The sequence below is a fragment of the Manduca sexta genome, chromosome 18 (genome assembly GCF_014839805.1).
Source record: "Manduca sexta isolate Smith_Timp_Sample1 chromosome 18, JHU_Msex_v1.0, whole genome shotgun sequence".
Taxonomy (NCBI): Eukaryota; Metazoa; Arthropoda; class Insecta; order Lepidoptera; family Sphingidae; genus Manduca; species Manduca sexta.
Window position 1 is genome coordinate 14033309 of NC_051132.1, and position 16186 is coordinate 14049494.

The 16186-nt window shown below is 35.9% G+C and overlaps 1 protein-coding gene across 1 annotated transcript; it reads right to left on the reverse strand.

The window, feature by feature from the left end:
* Positions 1–389: 389 nt before the first annotated feature.
* LOC115449262 lies at positions 390–12373 on the reverse strand. The gene is made up of 7 exons (XM_030177035.2): positions 12259–12373; positions 5971–6005; positions 5298–5386; positions 3454–4970; positions 2721–2907; positions 2110–2156; positions 390–1946 (listed from the first exon to the last, which is right to left on the reverse strand). The coding sequence occupies exons 1-7, from the start codon at positions 12259–12261 to the stop codon at positions 1773–1775; spliced, it is 2052 nt and encodes a 683-aa protein (XP_030032895.1). The 5' UTR covers positions 12262–12373; the 3' UTR covers positions 390–1772.
* Positions 12374–16186: the final 3813 nt, after the last annotated feature.

The following is a 16186-nucleotide window of genomic DNA, read 5'->3' on the forward strand; positions in this document are numbered from 1 at the left end:
AGACGCCAAACACACGCTCTTTACTGTTGAGGACTGAAACCACTAAGTGGCAGCTACAGATTGTCAACATGTGATAACTTTCTGCAGTTAACAACAGATGTTTCACGCCTTAGGTTCTATGAGTGTCAATTGTGATTCCAACGACTCACTTACCAAGATAGGACATATCTTTAGGTATATAGCAAACTTTCCAGGTAGGGATGGAATCTAAAAACATTACGGTCTTTTTTGTGGCGTCTTCAGCTATGAATTATTGATTGATTTGAGTACATATATATTTGATTATAATCTGTTCGCCTTTGCACCAAATTAGACCAGCTTGACATCGACTGGCTACCTCGAGGCTGGTGACCCCAATTACGATCTTAACTTATAGGAAAATTGAAATGTCAGTGGTCACTTATGATGTTTATTCATCGCAATAAATATAATACATATTCATTTAAATGTAGATTTCTTAAAATAATATTTTACAGTAGGTCTTGAGAAACATTTGCTTAAACCTAGGATATAACAGACGCTTGGAGGATGAACACGTGATCTATGAATGTTTGTAATGTTGGTACAATCTACGAAACTATTATAGCTGTCAAATGGACATAGCTCCCTTGCACTAGCAGTCTATGTACGGACTTAATGGCCTTGCATGATGTTTAAATTTCTTGGCGTGTCATTTTTTCCCCTCATTTTGTAACTAATTCAATTGTCTAACTATTTTTTTATTGGCTTAAGTATATTAAGCTCCCAGAAGACTTATTTACTAAAGTATTTTCCATTATTAACATTTTAATCCTTGGTTAACATAATCAGCTTTTTTCTCTGTTTCTTAACTTTAATGTTGTTGTTGTTTTTCGAAAGGGAGTAAAAATTTAAATAAATACAAAAAAGTAAATTATAACTAAGTCAGATTATGTTTAAACTATTTACAAATTTCCTAATCTTTATCAATAAACCTTATTCCATATCTAGTATGATGCTTTTTGCATTACCCCATCACGTTTTACAGCCTCTTAGGTGAAGGAAGCCATGCCATGAACGTAGCACGATGCTTCCATCATTGTGTAAGCTGATAATAGTCCGCACTCTTTATAAAATAATGACCTATTTCAAAATTGTTAATTTGTGGCAGTCGTCGGAAAACTAATTTTTGTTTGCTACCTTTTATTTTGAAGTTGCTATAAAATTGAGCTTATTAAAGATAGGTAAATAATGAAACCTATAGCATGAAAAAAAAAGGGAAAAAACTAAAAGGTCGCAAACAGAAATTGGTTGTTTGACGATTCCCACAAATTGGCAATTTTAGAATGGGTCATTATTTTATTAAGAATGCGATACATTAACTATCCTCTAGCAGAAGTCAAACTTCAGGAAATTTCCGCCTCAGACGCGACTTTTAATGCCAAAATAGGTATTCCGATCAAATCGTACAAAACCCTACATCTGCCAAAACATGGGTCGCATGATCAGAGTAAAGACTTGAAGCTCGTCGGACGGCGCTTGGAGTGCAATTGTTATGGTCTAGTGTCACATTAGTTTCGATAAAAAAAATGTGCAGTCTGATTTTACTGGTTTCAGATTATTTCTGATAAAAAAATTAGTAAGCAAGTATAATAGGTAAATTGGTAGCAAAGACCGGGTACCTGCATTAGAACGGCGTGATTTGGCAAGCAAGGGACCATTTTTAAAAGTAATCACTTCAGAATAGACTTCACAAATATAAAATTTAAATAACTAATATTGCAATATACAATCGGCCTATATCTGCGCTGTAATTAATTTTTAACAAATTCGCAGATTATATCAGCGTGTTCTTCACTAATGCCTATGTGTAAGAGTTGTGCTTTGGAGACCAGGAATAAGGACTCTCCATCAATTTCATGGTCTCTGAATAGGGATGCTGGTTCGTTCCAGCTGTGTTTCGTCATGTAGTCTGCTAGCTGTTCCACCTGGAAATAAATTCAATATGATATTATTATTTATCTAAAAATTGATTGTATCGATTCAAATGTACTTTAAAAATCGATTTTACATGTAACAGTGCATAGAATTATCGATTTTATAATGTCCCTTACATATTTTTACAAAATTAATGATTAATAAGATATTTACCGTCCATGACTTCACAATATTTTTCTGCACTTTTGTGAAAGGTTTTTCTGTAAAAATACGAATAATTTATTATTACGCAGCCTCATAAAACAATAATACAAAAACTACAAACTATAACAAATCAACTCGACAGAAAGATACATCCCCTAGGAGGGATTCATTCCGATTGTAAAAGCAGCTATAATCTTGAAAAACTTTGCCCAGAATCTTAATAGGCTTATCGATAATGTATAACCGTTGTTTATAATTTAACTAATTATAATATCTAAAATTAACAATCACACAGCACGCATATATTCCCAAAGGGATATGCAGAGGCGTAGGTAACCAAGGCATCCGTTAACGCCATGTGTGTTCCGTCTCATAATGTGATAGGGGGCGAGCCTATCGCCATATCCGGCACAAACTACACACTCTGACCTGTTACTGAGCATAAAAACCCAAATATCTCTGCCTGACTCGGGATTCGAACCCAGAACCTCAGAGTGCTGCCGTACCGCGCATGCAGTACAACTACACCACTGCGGCAGGCAGTATAATATATATTTTTACTTTATTTAGTTTACACGAGTATTCAAACAGAACTAATTTTAAAGCAGAATGTAATTCACCTTCTATTTCTTCTTTAGTGCTACTCTCTTGTTTTTCCTCTTCGTTGTCTAATTGCAAGAAGTGAAAAGGTAACAGCGGCAAGTCAATCGGAACTCTCTCTATCGTAGAATCCTTTGTATCAACTCCTTCTTCTTTTATTTCTTTACCGTTGTTTGAAGTGATTTTTTCTTTCAACGGTTTTCGAATCTGTAAATAAACAATAATATTAATTTTGTTCTTGGTCTAATTCAGCTGTGAGTTTGAAGTTTCAATTAGAGGTGGATTTGAAAATACATCTGATATGCTCAGACTTGGAATTAATTATAATAATAGTCTCTATGATAAAAATACCAAACTCGGTCAACCATTGAACCGAACAACTATGAAATAGGGAATAATTATTCATCATCATCATCATCGGCCACATTAAATCCACTGCTGAGCATAGACCATCCCAAAAGATTTGCAGACGGACCTGTCGAAAGCGGCCTGCATCCTGTAGGTTCCTGTGACCTTTATCAAGTCGTCTTACATTCCATCTGTCCATCTTGCAGGTGGACGTCTCGAGAACCTTTTTGCCCCATATGCTGTCAGTTCTGCGAACTATATGCCCTGCCCACTACCATTTTAGCTTTCTAAACTACTGATAGAGAGTACTGATTAAACTACTAAAAATTAATTCACAGTTTCTAAAAATGCTCGAACTTCCAAAATAGAGTCATAGTAAAGAGATACTTTGAAATTCATACTTACAGGGAAAGCTACATTAGATTCTTGAATGACGTATCCATCTAACACATGAGTGAGGATCTGATGGCCATTCAACAGTTTGTCTCTAAATTCTATTTTCGGTTCCTTAACTTCAGCTAGAACTTTCTTTTCTGGCTCCTTCTTTTCTGGAATCTCTTCTTTCACAATTTCCTTTTTAATATCCTGTTCTACTTTAGATAATTTTTCGTCCGGATATTCAATCTTTATGATTGTTATACTATGTTCATTTTTGACTTCAGTTTCTTTAGCGATTTTAGTATCTGTTTTGATAATCTCCTTTGGTACAATTTCTTTATCACTGAGAACTCTGCCTTTTGCCTGTGTGAATACTGTGTTCCTTAGTAGTTTCTCTTTTTCAGTCTGACTTGCAATTGATGTTGTACTTGTTGTGGTGACTGGTTCATCAAGTTTCACAAGATGAGCTCCATTGCTATTTCTTTGCAGAATTGTATTTTCGTTTAACATCTTTTTAAGGACGCTATGAACTGCCTCCTTTGTGTCATTTGTTTGTGTGTTGCTCACTCGACTAGCCGGATTAATCATCATCTTCTTATAGACTTCGTCGGGAGATTCACTTTTCCTTTTCCTATTAAATTGTGTGTTCTCGACATTCGCTGGATTATTGGCGTTAACTCTATCTTTGTAAGTAGTTGCGTTAACGTGCGGAGTAGGCTGTATAAGCTTACCTATATTTGGCACATTATGCCTATATTGTGGCCTAGGTTGAACAGCTTTGAAAGTATAATTTTGTACGTTTGTTGTTTTTGGAACAGTATTGGCTATACTGTGTTTAGGAACGATGTTTGTATTTGTTGCTGTTTCTACTTTCGGTGCCATCTGTACAGGGTTGGAGGCAGCGTATGTCGCCACATTCACTCGTGGCGGATTGTTTGGCAAACTGGTTGTGACCATCCGTTGGATGTTTGATATATTTTGGCTACTAATTTGTACTGGTCGCGGTGGTAATGTCGCAAATGTTTGACCTACGTTTTGGGTCATGACATTCGGATTCTGCATGACTTGAGGCCTCGCGTTGCTAAGGTACTGGTGTATCTGAGGTCGAACGTTCATAAAAGTTCTTTGTACTTCGTTTATCGGCTGCTGTTGGTTTGGCATACTTACTCCAATATTTGGCGCCATTTGTCTATTAGGAACTATTTGATTTGGCATTTGGCAAAGGTTTGTCATTTGAACAGTCCTTTCTGGTAGATTGGCTCCAACATTTGGCACAGTTTGCATCATATTGTATTGTTGAGGCATGTTTTGTAACTGCATTGGCCTTTGCTCCTGTGTGTTTTGTGCAATTATCTGCTGCGCGATATGGTATGGATAGTTTTGTATGTACATTTGATTTGGGTCTATATTCTGTTGCATATTAGGTACGATATTGTTTGGCATCTGTTGGACGTAAAATACTTGGTTTTGCATCCGGTTTTGTATCCATGGTGGTGTGTTTTGTGGGTTTATAAAGATGGTTTGGTTTGGCTGGATTTGTTCTCCTGTGAATTAAATAATTATAACGTTATTTTGAATTTAGATATTTTTCAGTTCATGGATGTTTGAAGATTATTTAGACGCCTAAGCCTAATAGATTAAAATAGAATTTCATACATAGATAGTGAATAAAGTTCTAATCTGGGTTTTGCAAAATATTTCTAATGCAAATTATATTATATTTTCCAAAAGTATTTTTACCTATCTTCCCGCTTAATTTTTTTTACAATCTAATAAGTAGGTAAATCCACACTTAATATAAAACTGTTGGTGCAATATTTATCGAGTAGTAGTTTAAATAAATATCCAGGAACAAAATTATTTAAATTTACCTGGTGGAACTAAGATTTGTGTTTCGTAGACGACTTTGACGGGACACAACATCATCTGTTGTGACATCTGCTGGGCCATGGGCTGTTGGCTGAAACAATATATTAATTGATATCACATAAGCAGCTCATTGATGTCAAGCTGTAATTTTCCAACCTTATGTATAACTTATAAGGCCATGGTAAACCTATACCAGGTTATGTACTACAAGTGTTTGAATAACTGGTTATATTTAATTATATCACGTGAGCCAATTATTGCCCAGCGATAGCAAGTTGCAATGAAATTTTATACCAAAAATTCTATTATTCTAGCAACTCACACACGCAATGACGACTAAATGACACCAGCGTAATTGCCGCCTTGATGGCTCATACAATGTGTATTGGGTTTCCCGAGGCGCAGGAGTGGATCCACCGGCGGTTATTTCTTGAGTTTGTAATTATTCTACTAAGGGCAAAGGGTGAAGATATTCCCGTCTTCCCATTATTCGGAAGGACAACGCTATTACATCACAACACTAGCCGAATGCGTGTGAGTTTACCTCCAGCCTTGGCTAGGCAGGTAGGATTATAGACAATTTGATTAATTTTGGTGCCAAAGATATCCCTATCGACGTACTTACATACCTACAGCCTACACTTATAAGAAAACTTAAGCATAAATTAGACTTACCTAAGCTGATCCGACTGACACATTTGTTGCTGCATCTGAAACAAGAAAAAAATATAGAATACCACGTTCCGCCACAGGAATCAGCGAAGATCTCAATATTCTTATACTATTAATATTAAACTATTTTTTCGGATTTTATCTTGATATTAATGTTCCCCCCCCCCCCCCCCCTGACCACGAAAGCTGCAAAGTCTTCGAAATATCGGGAGAAATCTAAAATATTAAAACCGCGATAAAATGCGAAAAATAGTTTAATTTTAATGTCTGATATTCGCGTAAACATAGGAAATCATTATTCTAATACTAGATTCTTTATATCAGGATATCATTCAATATTAATTAGGGGAAATGTATGAAAGAACCTCAACGCTTTAGCAGTTGACTACGATTATTTAGAATTTACTTACGTGTTACATGTTCTTGTTTGGTAGACGATTAGGGAAAAGGTTGCAAATTTATCTATAATATGAATACAAGGTATGGCTCACGACTGACTAACCATTAAATACTACTGACCGTAAAAATTCCACTGTCTACTTGTTCATGATAAAAGTAGCCGATATGTGAATCCAGAGTCTATCTATGTGCCAAATCTCATCATTAAACAGTTTCGGCGTTCTTTTAACAAACATTAAAACTTCCAAATAAGTATATCTATTCACATGTGTCCGAATTATACTGGTAAGTAGTAAGAGTTTATTGAAGCTTTATTTTTTTACCATCTGATAAAGCTAGGATTTATAATAGGTACTAGTAAGAATCAAATTATTGAAGCGTTGTTGTTTCAATCATCAAATAAAAGTTATCTTCTATCTATACTTATAATAAATCTGTAGAGAGGTCAATTCTGTACATGAAAAATATTTCAAAAATAACTATCAGGGGGTGATTAGGGATCGATACTGATGCCAAAAATGCAATTAGTAAAATTTTTGTCTGTCTGTCTGTCTGTCTGTCTATCTGTCTGTCTGTCTGTCTGTCTGTCTGTCTGTCTGTCTGTCTATATAACCGTTATAGAAACAAAAACTACTCGACGGATATTAACGAAACTTGGTACAATTATTTTTCATACTCCTGTGCTGGTTATAGTATACTTTTCATCACGCTACAATTAATAGGAGCAGAGCAGTGAAGGGAAATGTTGGGAAAACGGGAGAAGTTACTCCATTTTTTAAGCTTCCGTCGCGTGTGCAACCTTAATGGTTAAAGCTACATAGAAATCATGTATGACGGAAATGTTCTCCTTAAAATTATGTAAAAAATATCCCACGACAGCATATGTCTATCTTTTATGGTTGACTCACACTGACACGTGTAACTCCCGATAGCTTAGCAGTTCGAAGCTTTCTCATTATATTTGTTTACTAATCTTAGGAACTATCGGTCCAAACTGAAAAATTCTTTTTGCGTTGGATAGCCCTTTATTTGTGGATTGCTATAGGCTATATATCATCACGCTATACCCAATAGGAGCGGAGCAGCAATGGCTAATCTCTGGAACTACCGGTCCAAACTGAAAAATTCTTTTTGCGTTGGATAGCCCTTTGTTCGTGGAGTGCTCTAAGTTATATATCATCACGCTATGACCAATAAGAGCGGAGCAGTAATGGCTAATCTTAGGAACTACCAGTTTTAACTGAAAAAATCGTTTTGTGTTGGATAGCCCTTTATTTGTGGGGTGCTATAGGCTGTAGGTATATCATCACGCTATGACCAATAGGAGCGGAGCAGTAATGAAACATGTTACAAATACGGGGACAATTTATTAGTTTTGAGAGCTTCCGTTGCGTGCGCTGCGTAAACGGTTAAAGTTATGCAACAATGATGTATGTCGGGATTATTCCTCTTAAAAAATTCTAAAAAAATATAGAACAAAGTCTAAAACAAAGTCCCCCGCTGCATCCGTTTGCCTGAACGTCTTAAACTCAAAAACTACCCAACGTATTAAGATAAAATTTGGTATGGAGACAGTTTGAAACCCTGGGAAAAACATAGGCTCCCGGGAAACTACTACTTTTATAATGGAAAACTTTAGCCTGAAAAACTTTATAACGCGGGCGGAGCCGCGAGCAAAAGCTAGTTTCATTAAATATTTAAATTATAATCTGAGCCATTAGCAGGACTCTTGGGGAACTGCAATGATATACGAAAACAGTGCTCGTCATCCTGATCTACGCCTGTATCAGCCGTATTTGTGATACGGGGACCCTTGGGCTTCTCTTGGCCATCTACATTAAACTAAGCGGGTATCTAAAAGTTCGCACTACTAGAGGGAACCCAACAAATTTTGATATAGAGCCCCATTGCTGCAAGCCACGCCACTGATTTTGATGGTTCTAGATATACAATTTAATTCGCTATAACTATTAGAAATTAATTTGAATAGCGTTCAAACTGCAACATATCAGTTATTACGCACTGCTGCAGAAATTAGTAAAGTGAAGATAGGAATTCAGATTAAAATTCGTAAACAAGAAACCTAACAATAACGAATATATAAAGTTGAAGAGTTTGTTTGTTAGTTTAATCGCGCAGCTAAATTACTCCTGAGTACTTAATTAATAGGCTCCTTTTTATCTCAGGAACATGTTTATCCCGAGAAAAAACCCATACAGACCAGCGGAGCTGCAGACAAAAGCTAGTATGTTATGATAGAGTCTAGCGGCTGAACATGGTAGTCACACTGTAAACATTGTGTTTTGAAGGTGAATGAATCGTCTCGGGAACACGACTGTCTCACAAAGAACTAAGTTGAAATGACGAGAAACAAACACATAATGGCTTTCTCCCCGAAGAGGTTAGCAAATCTGCAACAACAGCATCAGCTTTCGGTCTTATGTGTTCCATCCCATAAAGTTATGAGGCAAACCTATCCCATATCGAGCCCAAATTACTGACGAGCTGTTGCTGAGCAAACACAGAAAACACTGCTTTACTCGTGATTCGAACTCGGGACCTCAGAGCTAGTCGTACCGTGGACGCAATATAACTACACCGCGGAAGCAATTTCACAAAAAACCGGCGTGAGATTGAAACTTTACTGTTATTTTTCATAAGTTTCAAGTCTTACTAATTATTTCTTTAAGGCCGGCAATTCATCCATAAATGATACTTCTGGTGGTTATGGGATTAGGTGATCACTCATTTCATCACCATCAATGCTCTAAATAAATATAATGTCTGCACTTTACATTTCCCAGCCTAGCTTTTTCACATCTATATAGTTAATAAGTGCTCGGTATTGAAATAAAACTAATCGAGTTTTTTTTATATTATAATGTTTTCCCGACGTTTCGAAGACTGCAGCCTTCATGGTCACGGGGGGACTGAGGTGTTGGTCATATCTCTTAAGTACCGAGCACTTAGACTGACCAGCAAAAGTGGATATGCAAGATGTTACAATATGTGTGGCAATAGTGACCGAGAACATGTTAATTAAACAACTTCGAAGATGTGCCAACGGCAACCTTACGTTCCATGTAATAAAAAACAAATGTTCCTTCACTCAGTTTTTGTTATAAACCAGTTCGTTGCTGAAGATCAGAGGTCTCCAAACTTTTTTCTCATAGACCCTTTTCAAAATTTGCTGGTTTCGGTGGAACATCTTATTTTTGGTTTCACAGAGAAAGTGCATTACAACTACCGCCCAGCCATCGCGGAGGCTGTCTGGACAGTTTTGTTATGGTCACCATGCCTGTTACGACTCCTATCAATATTATCTGCATACATTAATAGGTGAAGTGAAGCCAATACTTATCACTTTACTACCAAACCAGATATATTTTCGTGAAACCCCGCTTACGAATTGTTGACCCCCCTTTTTTGGTTACACACATAGACCCCCGCCAAGTCTCCTGTAGATCTCTGAGACCAACTGGACCACTTTGGGAATCAATACTGTCAAGTGTCTACAGAACAATCTACAGCTCATGTGTATGTATTTAAATTCCCGCCAAATATCTAATGTCTTTACAATATGAATTTGAAATTGGCGCGTTTTTTCACCAGCTAGAGAATCGCTTGGCTAACAAATCCAGACTATACAAATAGATTCACACCTTCATTCGCGAGAGGGTAGGTAGACAAAACAGTCAGCTGGCAGCTTGCCGATCTTACGTCTCGTGATAGGGGTGCGTCTGTCGCCATATCGGGAATAAATTCCAGTCTCGGGCTGCACCCCTGTTCTTTATATTTTTTTATTCTGTTTTTTATCCGTTTTGCGGTTTTTCTACAACGGTGGCACGCTTTAATGATTAAGAGGTAGATATTATTATATCCTTTGCCTTAGACTGGATATTCTAGCGAGGAAGTAAGGCAGAATCTAGCTACAAGGTCCGAGGTAAAAACATACTAAATCATAATAGCAATATTCAAACTACCTATACTGCCCCGATATCATGTTTGTATAAGCATGACTACAATTTGACTATGAGTTACTTTTACTTAGGAGAGTTCAATCTCAATTAAGGGGAAAGATAAAACTCATTAACTAAACAAATACTCATAATAATTGCTTAATGGTCAAACCGTCACTAAAATATAAGTCAAATGTCTCTATCAACGAAATACGAAATTGTTAAATGCATACTCAAAAAAATTGCAAATGAAACAAATTGTTTCTGTCGAAATCGAACCTGCGTGACTTTTAACCTTGCCGCGCTGCCCGCTGCGCCACGGAGTCAAAACAATGTTTAACTACGAAGCTATCGGCCCCTATCACAACAAAAAAGGAATTGGCATTCGAAGGACTTTCGCAAAAGTTCTTTAAATTCCATCCCTTTTTGTTACCCTCATAAATCTTTAAAAGGGTCGGTTTCTATACGCTGGCCAAAGAAAAACATTTTAAACCTTATTACATAATGCAAAGGACGCAAAATAAAATGGCATCGTCCTCCAAATCCATTACGATTGACTATATGCGGTGGAGCCAATGGAATATAAACTCTATGTATATATAAATAAAGATGTATTCAGTGGTAAATAATGTTGCCGAGGGTATAATCCCAGAAAGGCAGACATATTTCTTGTTTTTTTTTGTATACATAGTGTTTGGGGTCGGCGTATCGATATCTGGTTTATCGTGGATATTTTTTTTATAGTTTAAACAAAAATGACCCATAATTTCCTTTGTACTTTTTAATTTTAGAATATATTTTGTATTTGCAACTTTATTTTAAAAGTAATACGAGAGAGTTATTCTAGTCATTACCAGTAATATCTGTGTTCATTTAATTATTGTATAAAATAAGTTATTTTATATTGATATTTTTTTTTACTATTTCATTATTTGATCCATTAAAATAAAAGTAAAAAAAAATCAAACAAAGTACAATAATGATGACCGCTATCCAAGAGTCTACGAATATCCCAATAAATAACTAGGTCATACCCAAGTAAAAAAAAAAGATTTTTCTTCACGATAATATGAATATTGTGACTAAAAAAAATAGAGTTGATTTATGCATTATGCATGTTGAGTACCCTTAAACTGGACAATAACAGAATTCCAGGATTTTTATTTCAAAATTGAGTGAAACACGGACCCTATTCCATAATGGGACGGATATACCATCAAATCATTACTGTATTAGTTTATGCCTAGCCGTCACTTCATATTAAAATCATCTGAACCTATTTAAAATACTCAATTACAACATTAACCCTTCCCGTGACATCGTTTAAATAAATTAAAATGGAAACAACGTTATTATCTGACAACGCTACGCTTTATCGACAAGAGTCTTCAGAGTTATCGATAACAGGCACAACACTAACATAAATATAGGGCACTACGGGGAACGGCGTACCCCGCCGAGTTCTCTATAAATAAACTGGCGTGTGCGAGTGAGATAGCGAGACACCGGCCGCCATGTTGTTAGAGGGGGACGCGAGAAATAATGAATGCAGGCACCCGAGTCCCGACTATTTTAGCCTCTAGTGCAATGGAATAGGAATAAATTCACATAAACATTACAGTATAAGTAGATACACGTTGTATAATTTACACATATATATCACATTATTTATGTATTGAATTTTTCAATTAAAACATAATAATCCAATAAAAACAATGATTTATAAATACTGGCAGATTTAACAAAAAAATAAATCATCATTCAGTACGGCGACCCTATTCTAATTTCACCCATCTGTGACGTCACGTTCGAAATATGACTACATTTAAGTATAACGACCGTGGGCCATCAATATTAAAAACATTTCATGCCCATACATTCAACAATACAGTAAAAATATGTTACAACACAAAAAATAAACAGAGCGTCTCACCATAACGTTAATCCAGCGTCGCACGCGTCGAAAACGTCAAAAAACAATCTTGAATCGTATCAAAACGTCACCAGTACTGTGACTCCGGACATATTTCGAAACGAAATGGCTGCGCGAATAACACGAGAGGTGAGCAGACAGAACGATGTGCCTCTACCACGAAACACCAACCGACAAACGAAAACGATGCGTATCGTTTGTTTCCTATACAAAATATAGTACAAGTACCTGAGGTGGTATCGATCTGTGTCCTTCTCAGTACCGTGGTACCAGCCCGGTCTAACCAATGGTGTAGGTCTCGGGAAAGACGCACCGCATTGGACGGTACGTGTTTCGAAATTCAAACACGTTCTGTGACCCCGATATCCTAATGCCATGACTCACGCATTAACTCAAGTATACTTTTCTCACTCTCACTAATAAGGAGCTACCGTTGGTGTGAGTGAGATAAGTATATATATTTCTTCAACTTGAAACGTTAAGGATAAGTGGAAATTGTTTTTATGACCAACGATCGATAATAATTTGTACTTTAGAATAACAATGTTAAAGATCAAAATTGTATGCCAGCTGGTGATTATGATAAGGCTGACGTCAGCGTCGTACAATGGCCGGAGTTAATAAATTATACATTGAATTTGGGCCTATAATTATTATGGACGTATCAATTGACGTACTGTTTACCCTATTGTTTAATATTATACAAAATGACAATATTTATGTTATGTAAAATGTATTGATACCTAATAAAAATAGTTGAGTTTAACATAAGTTTGTGACTGGCTCTTGTCAGAATTTTTAAATGTAGATTTCAATAGGTTAACGGTTTCCGCCAGATAACTGAGGCTGGCAGAGTTCTTCGGTTTTACAGTCTGTTACGCGAATTAAATAAAGTTATTCTGTGAATGTAGTTACAGGTTCCAACTAACAGACATTATAAATCACTTTTATTTCCATTAGGTACTGTACAATGTACTTATAACATCGTATTTTTTTTAGAACAGGTTTCCCAACCTTTTTTCGTCGCGCCCCGGTTTTTCAATATTACATCCAAGACCCAAAATCAGCATGTATTAATATACCGTGTTACTTATGGTTATTGGCTAAACGTTTAAAAATAAACATGACAAAAATAACAAAACATATGTTTGAACCTCTTTATACCTATATATTTTTCCATGTTAATTTACGAACAGATATTTTTTGTGATATTTTAATTATAATCATTATTTTTATAACTACATTAATTACACCAGTAAAGACACGTTATGGTATAACTGACTGAATTAACGAACGTTTTTTTTATATTAAAAATACTTTTTTTTAACCCAAATGTAGGGTAAAAGTCGGATAGTTGCCTCGAACGGATACATGCCTCCGTTTCGAATACACTATGATAAGCTTGTTGATAGATAGCGGTTAATCATAACCGAAAGTGCTCCCCGTGCAGGCCTCGGTGCTGCATGAGCCGTTGAAAAAGGCACACGTATTTTGTCCGTATGCGCAAATATCTTCCGCGACTAAGCTTTGACGAGCGCTGAGATTATATTAGTAAGCAATCTCTGTTGAATATTTTTATTAATTATTAATATTTTAGTAACATTTTTGTTTCTTTACATGCATAAGGGTTTAAATTATACTGTTATTACTCTTTATTCTACTAATAGAACGGGCAAGTATCCGTACCAAAAAGGATAGTTGCCCCAGAGCAACTACCTATCTGCGACTGAACGAGCCGCGAATACTTGCTAAAGAACACCTATTCCTGCCTAGGATGATTTGCGAGGCTATTCTAATTAAAAACAAGTGAATTTCAATGGAGAAGATGGTTGGAAGCTTGCACAAGCCTGGGATCTAGTTCTTCATTTAATTAAATCGAAACCCAATAGAACGGCTGCCAGACTTCAAGACACTGTGAACTCATTCTGCGTAGATTGGACAGTCAACAACTAAATTTAAAGAATTTGTGGTATAATTGTAAAATGTAGGTAAGTAGATATTGACACTTTGACTTTTCGGATGACCAACACCTTAGTCTCTCCTGTGACCTATTCCATGACCAACCTAGAAAGTCCTCGAAACGTCGCTTAGGGAGAAAATTATAATATTAAAACCGCGATAAAATCCGTTAAATAATTTAATTTTAATGTCTAACATTCGCGTAAACATAAGATATCATTATTAATGTTTTATTAATAAATTACGTGTTCTCGAATTTTATATTTTGAAACTAAAAAAGATTATTTTACTTTTAAGTGTTGATTATTAACAAATTAATACTTATTAAAGGAACTTAATAAATAATTAATATCTACTTAAATTAATCGATGCTAACGGCAATGGTGATTGCTATATAGTCATATCTTTATTATAAATAATAATATTTTTTCAATAATTTGTAAACCTAATTACCAGTTTGCGGTCTATTTTCGTTGTAATTTTATAATTTTTATTTAACTTTGATTAGTGCTTAATAAACGGTTATAGTTAATATAGACTGATTACTGAAATTAATACAAGTATATTTCTATCTGAAAAAAACCTAGAGAGACATCTATCCTCACATGAGGCAAGTATCCCCCAAAGCATTATTTATGTTAGGCTACTATCGGCTAAAGTAGGCAAGTATCCCACTTTTTAAAGGTCAAATAAAACAGAATTTATTCAAAACAAATATAATTTATATAAAAAAACGGGTTAATATAGAAGATTAATGACCTATGTTTCAATATACACTTTGAATTTAACATTAAAAAATACATATTAAGTATAACAGAGCATTTTTGAAAAGTGGCGCAATTATGCGATTTTTACCCAATGTAGCACAGCATCGAGAAGGTAGTATCTAAGTCAAAGGCGGGAAATTTTATTAGTGATTGGGAATGTACGTTAAACGGACTTTCTTCCTATCTAAGTTTGATATATCTACGTAAATTAGGAATGCATTTTCTTGCTTCATAAACAGCAGTAACAACTATAAGATAATCTAGTGAACCATGCAGTGGCGAAGCGTCCATACAAGCCGATTCCTACCGGCTTCCCTTTTAGGTTCATTTACGATTGTCTTAGTTTTTGTTTTCTGTTAAATTGGGCGCAATATGTTAACTAAGACAATTTTTTTGCCTCGGGTTACCTTTTGAAAAATTTCACCCATCGCCACTGGAAGCATGTCATAGAGCAGAACCTCTTTTTCTGATATATCTACTGCTACATCGATTACAGGGGCAGCATTGCTCTTTCATTAAATTAAAACTCAAAATGTAAGCCGGGGACGTAACCTAGATATTCTACTGTAATGTAGAGCGTTGCTGGCAGACTTTCTAACTCGAATAGTGCACAAACGAAACGGAATACCGGAAAGTGGGGACCATCACGCGGCCATCTTGCGGAGTTTATAATAGCTATCAGTTTTGCGGTAGAGGCTTACGTAACATTTCGAATTCTCTTTTACAATGTATCAATTTTGTAGGTAAGAAAAATATTTACACTTCAATACTCAATATGCCAATGATGGGTCATCTATTCAACTGTTTAGAGCAACGGGGATTCTACATATGTGGTAAACTGCAAATTGACTAAGAATTAAACATTAAGTACCTACTTGAACCCACCCCAACGCGGCTAGAAATAATTTTCTTTATTGATGAAATTACTTTTACCTAGAGTATTAATTACGTAAATAAACAGAATATGAAATGGTGTCAGTGGTAAGATATATTTTATATCCGCCCGGATGGCAACCACCGTACACAAGGTGTTAAAACCCGTCATAGTGACCCACGTTAGTATGTCGCGTTTTGGGATCGGCCTGTGCATATCCGGACCCAACAGGCCGGCATAATTATGTCGACTGCCGTAGGTTGAACATCTCTTGTCAATCGACATTCTATTGGACCCTACTCCACTTGCCATCAGGTGCAGTGACTTC

What these genes read in the sequence shown, in the direction of transcription:
- LOC115449262 (XM_030177035.2), bottom strand. An exon ending in TGTCAGTCGGATCAGCTTAG is followed by an intron (nt 5,387 to 5,970) that starts GTAAGTCTAATT and finishes ATATTGTTTCAG; the next exon opens with CCAACAGCCCATGGCCCAGC. An exon ending in ACAAATCTTAGTTCCACCAG is followed by an intron (nt 4,971 to 5,297) that starts GTAAATTTAAAT and finishes TTTAATTCACAG; the next exon opens with GAGAACAAATCCAGCCAAAC.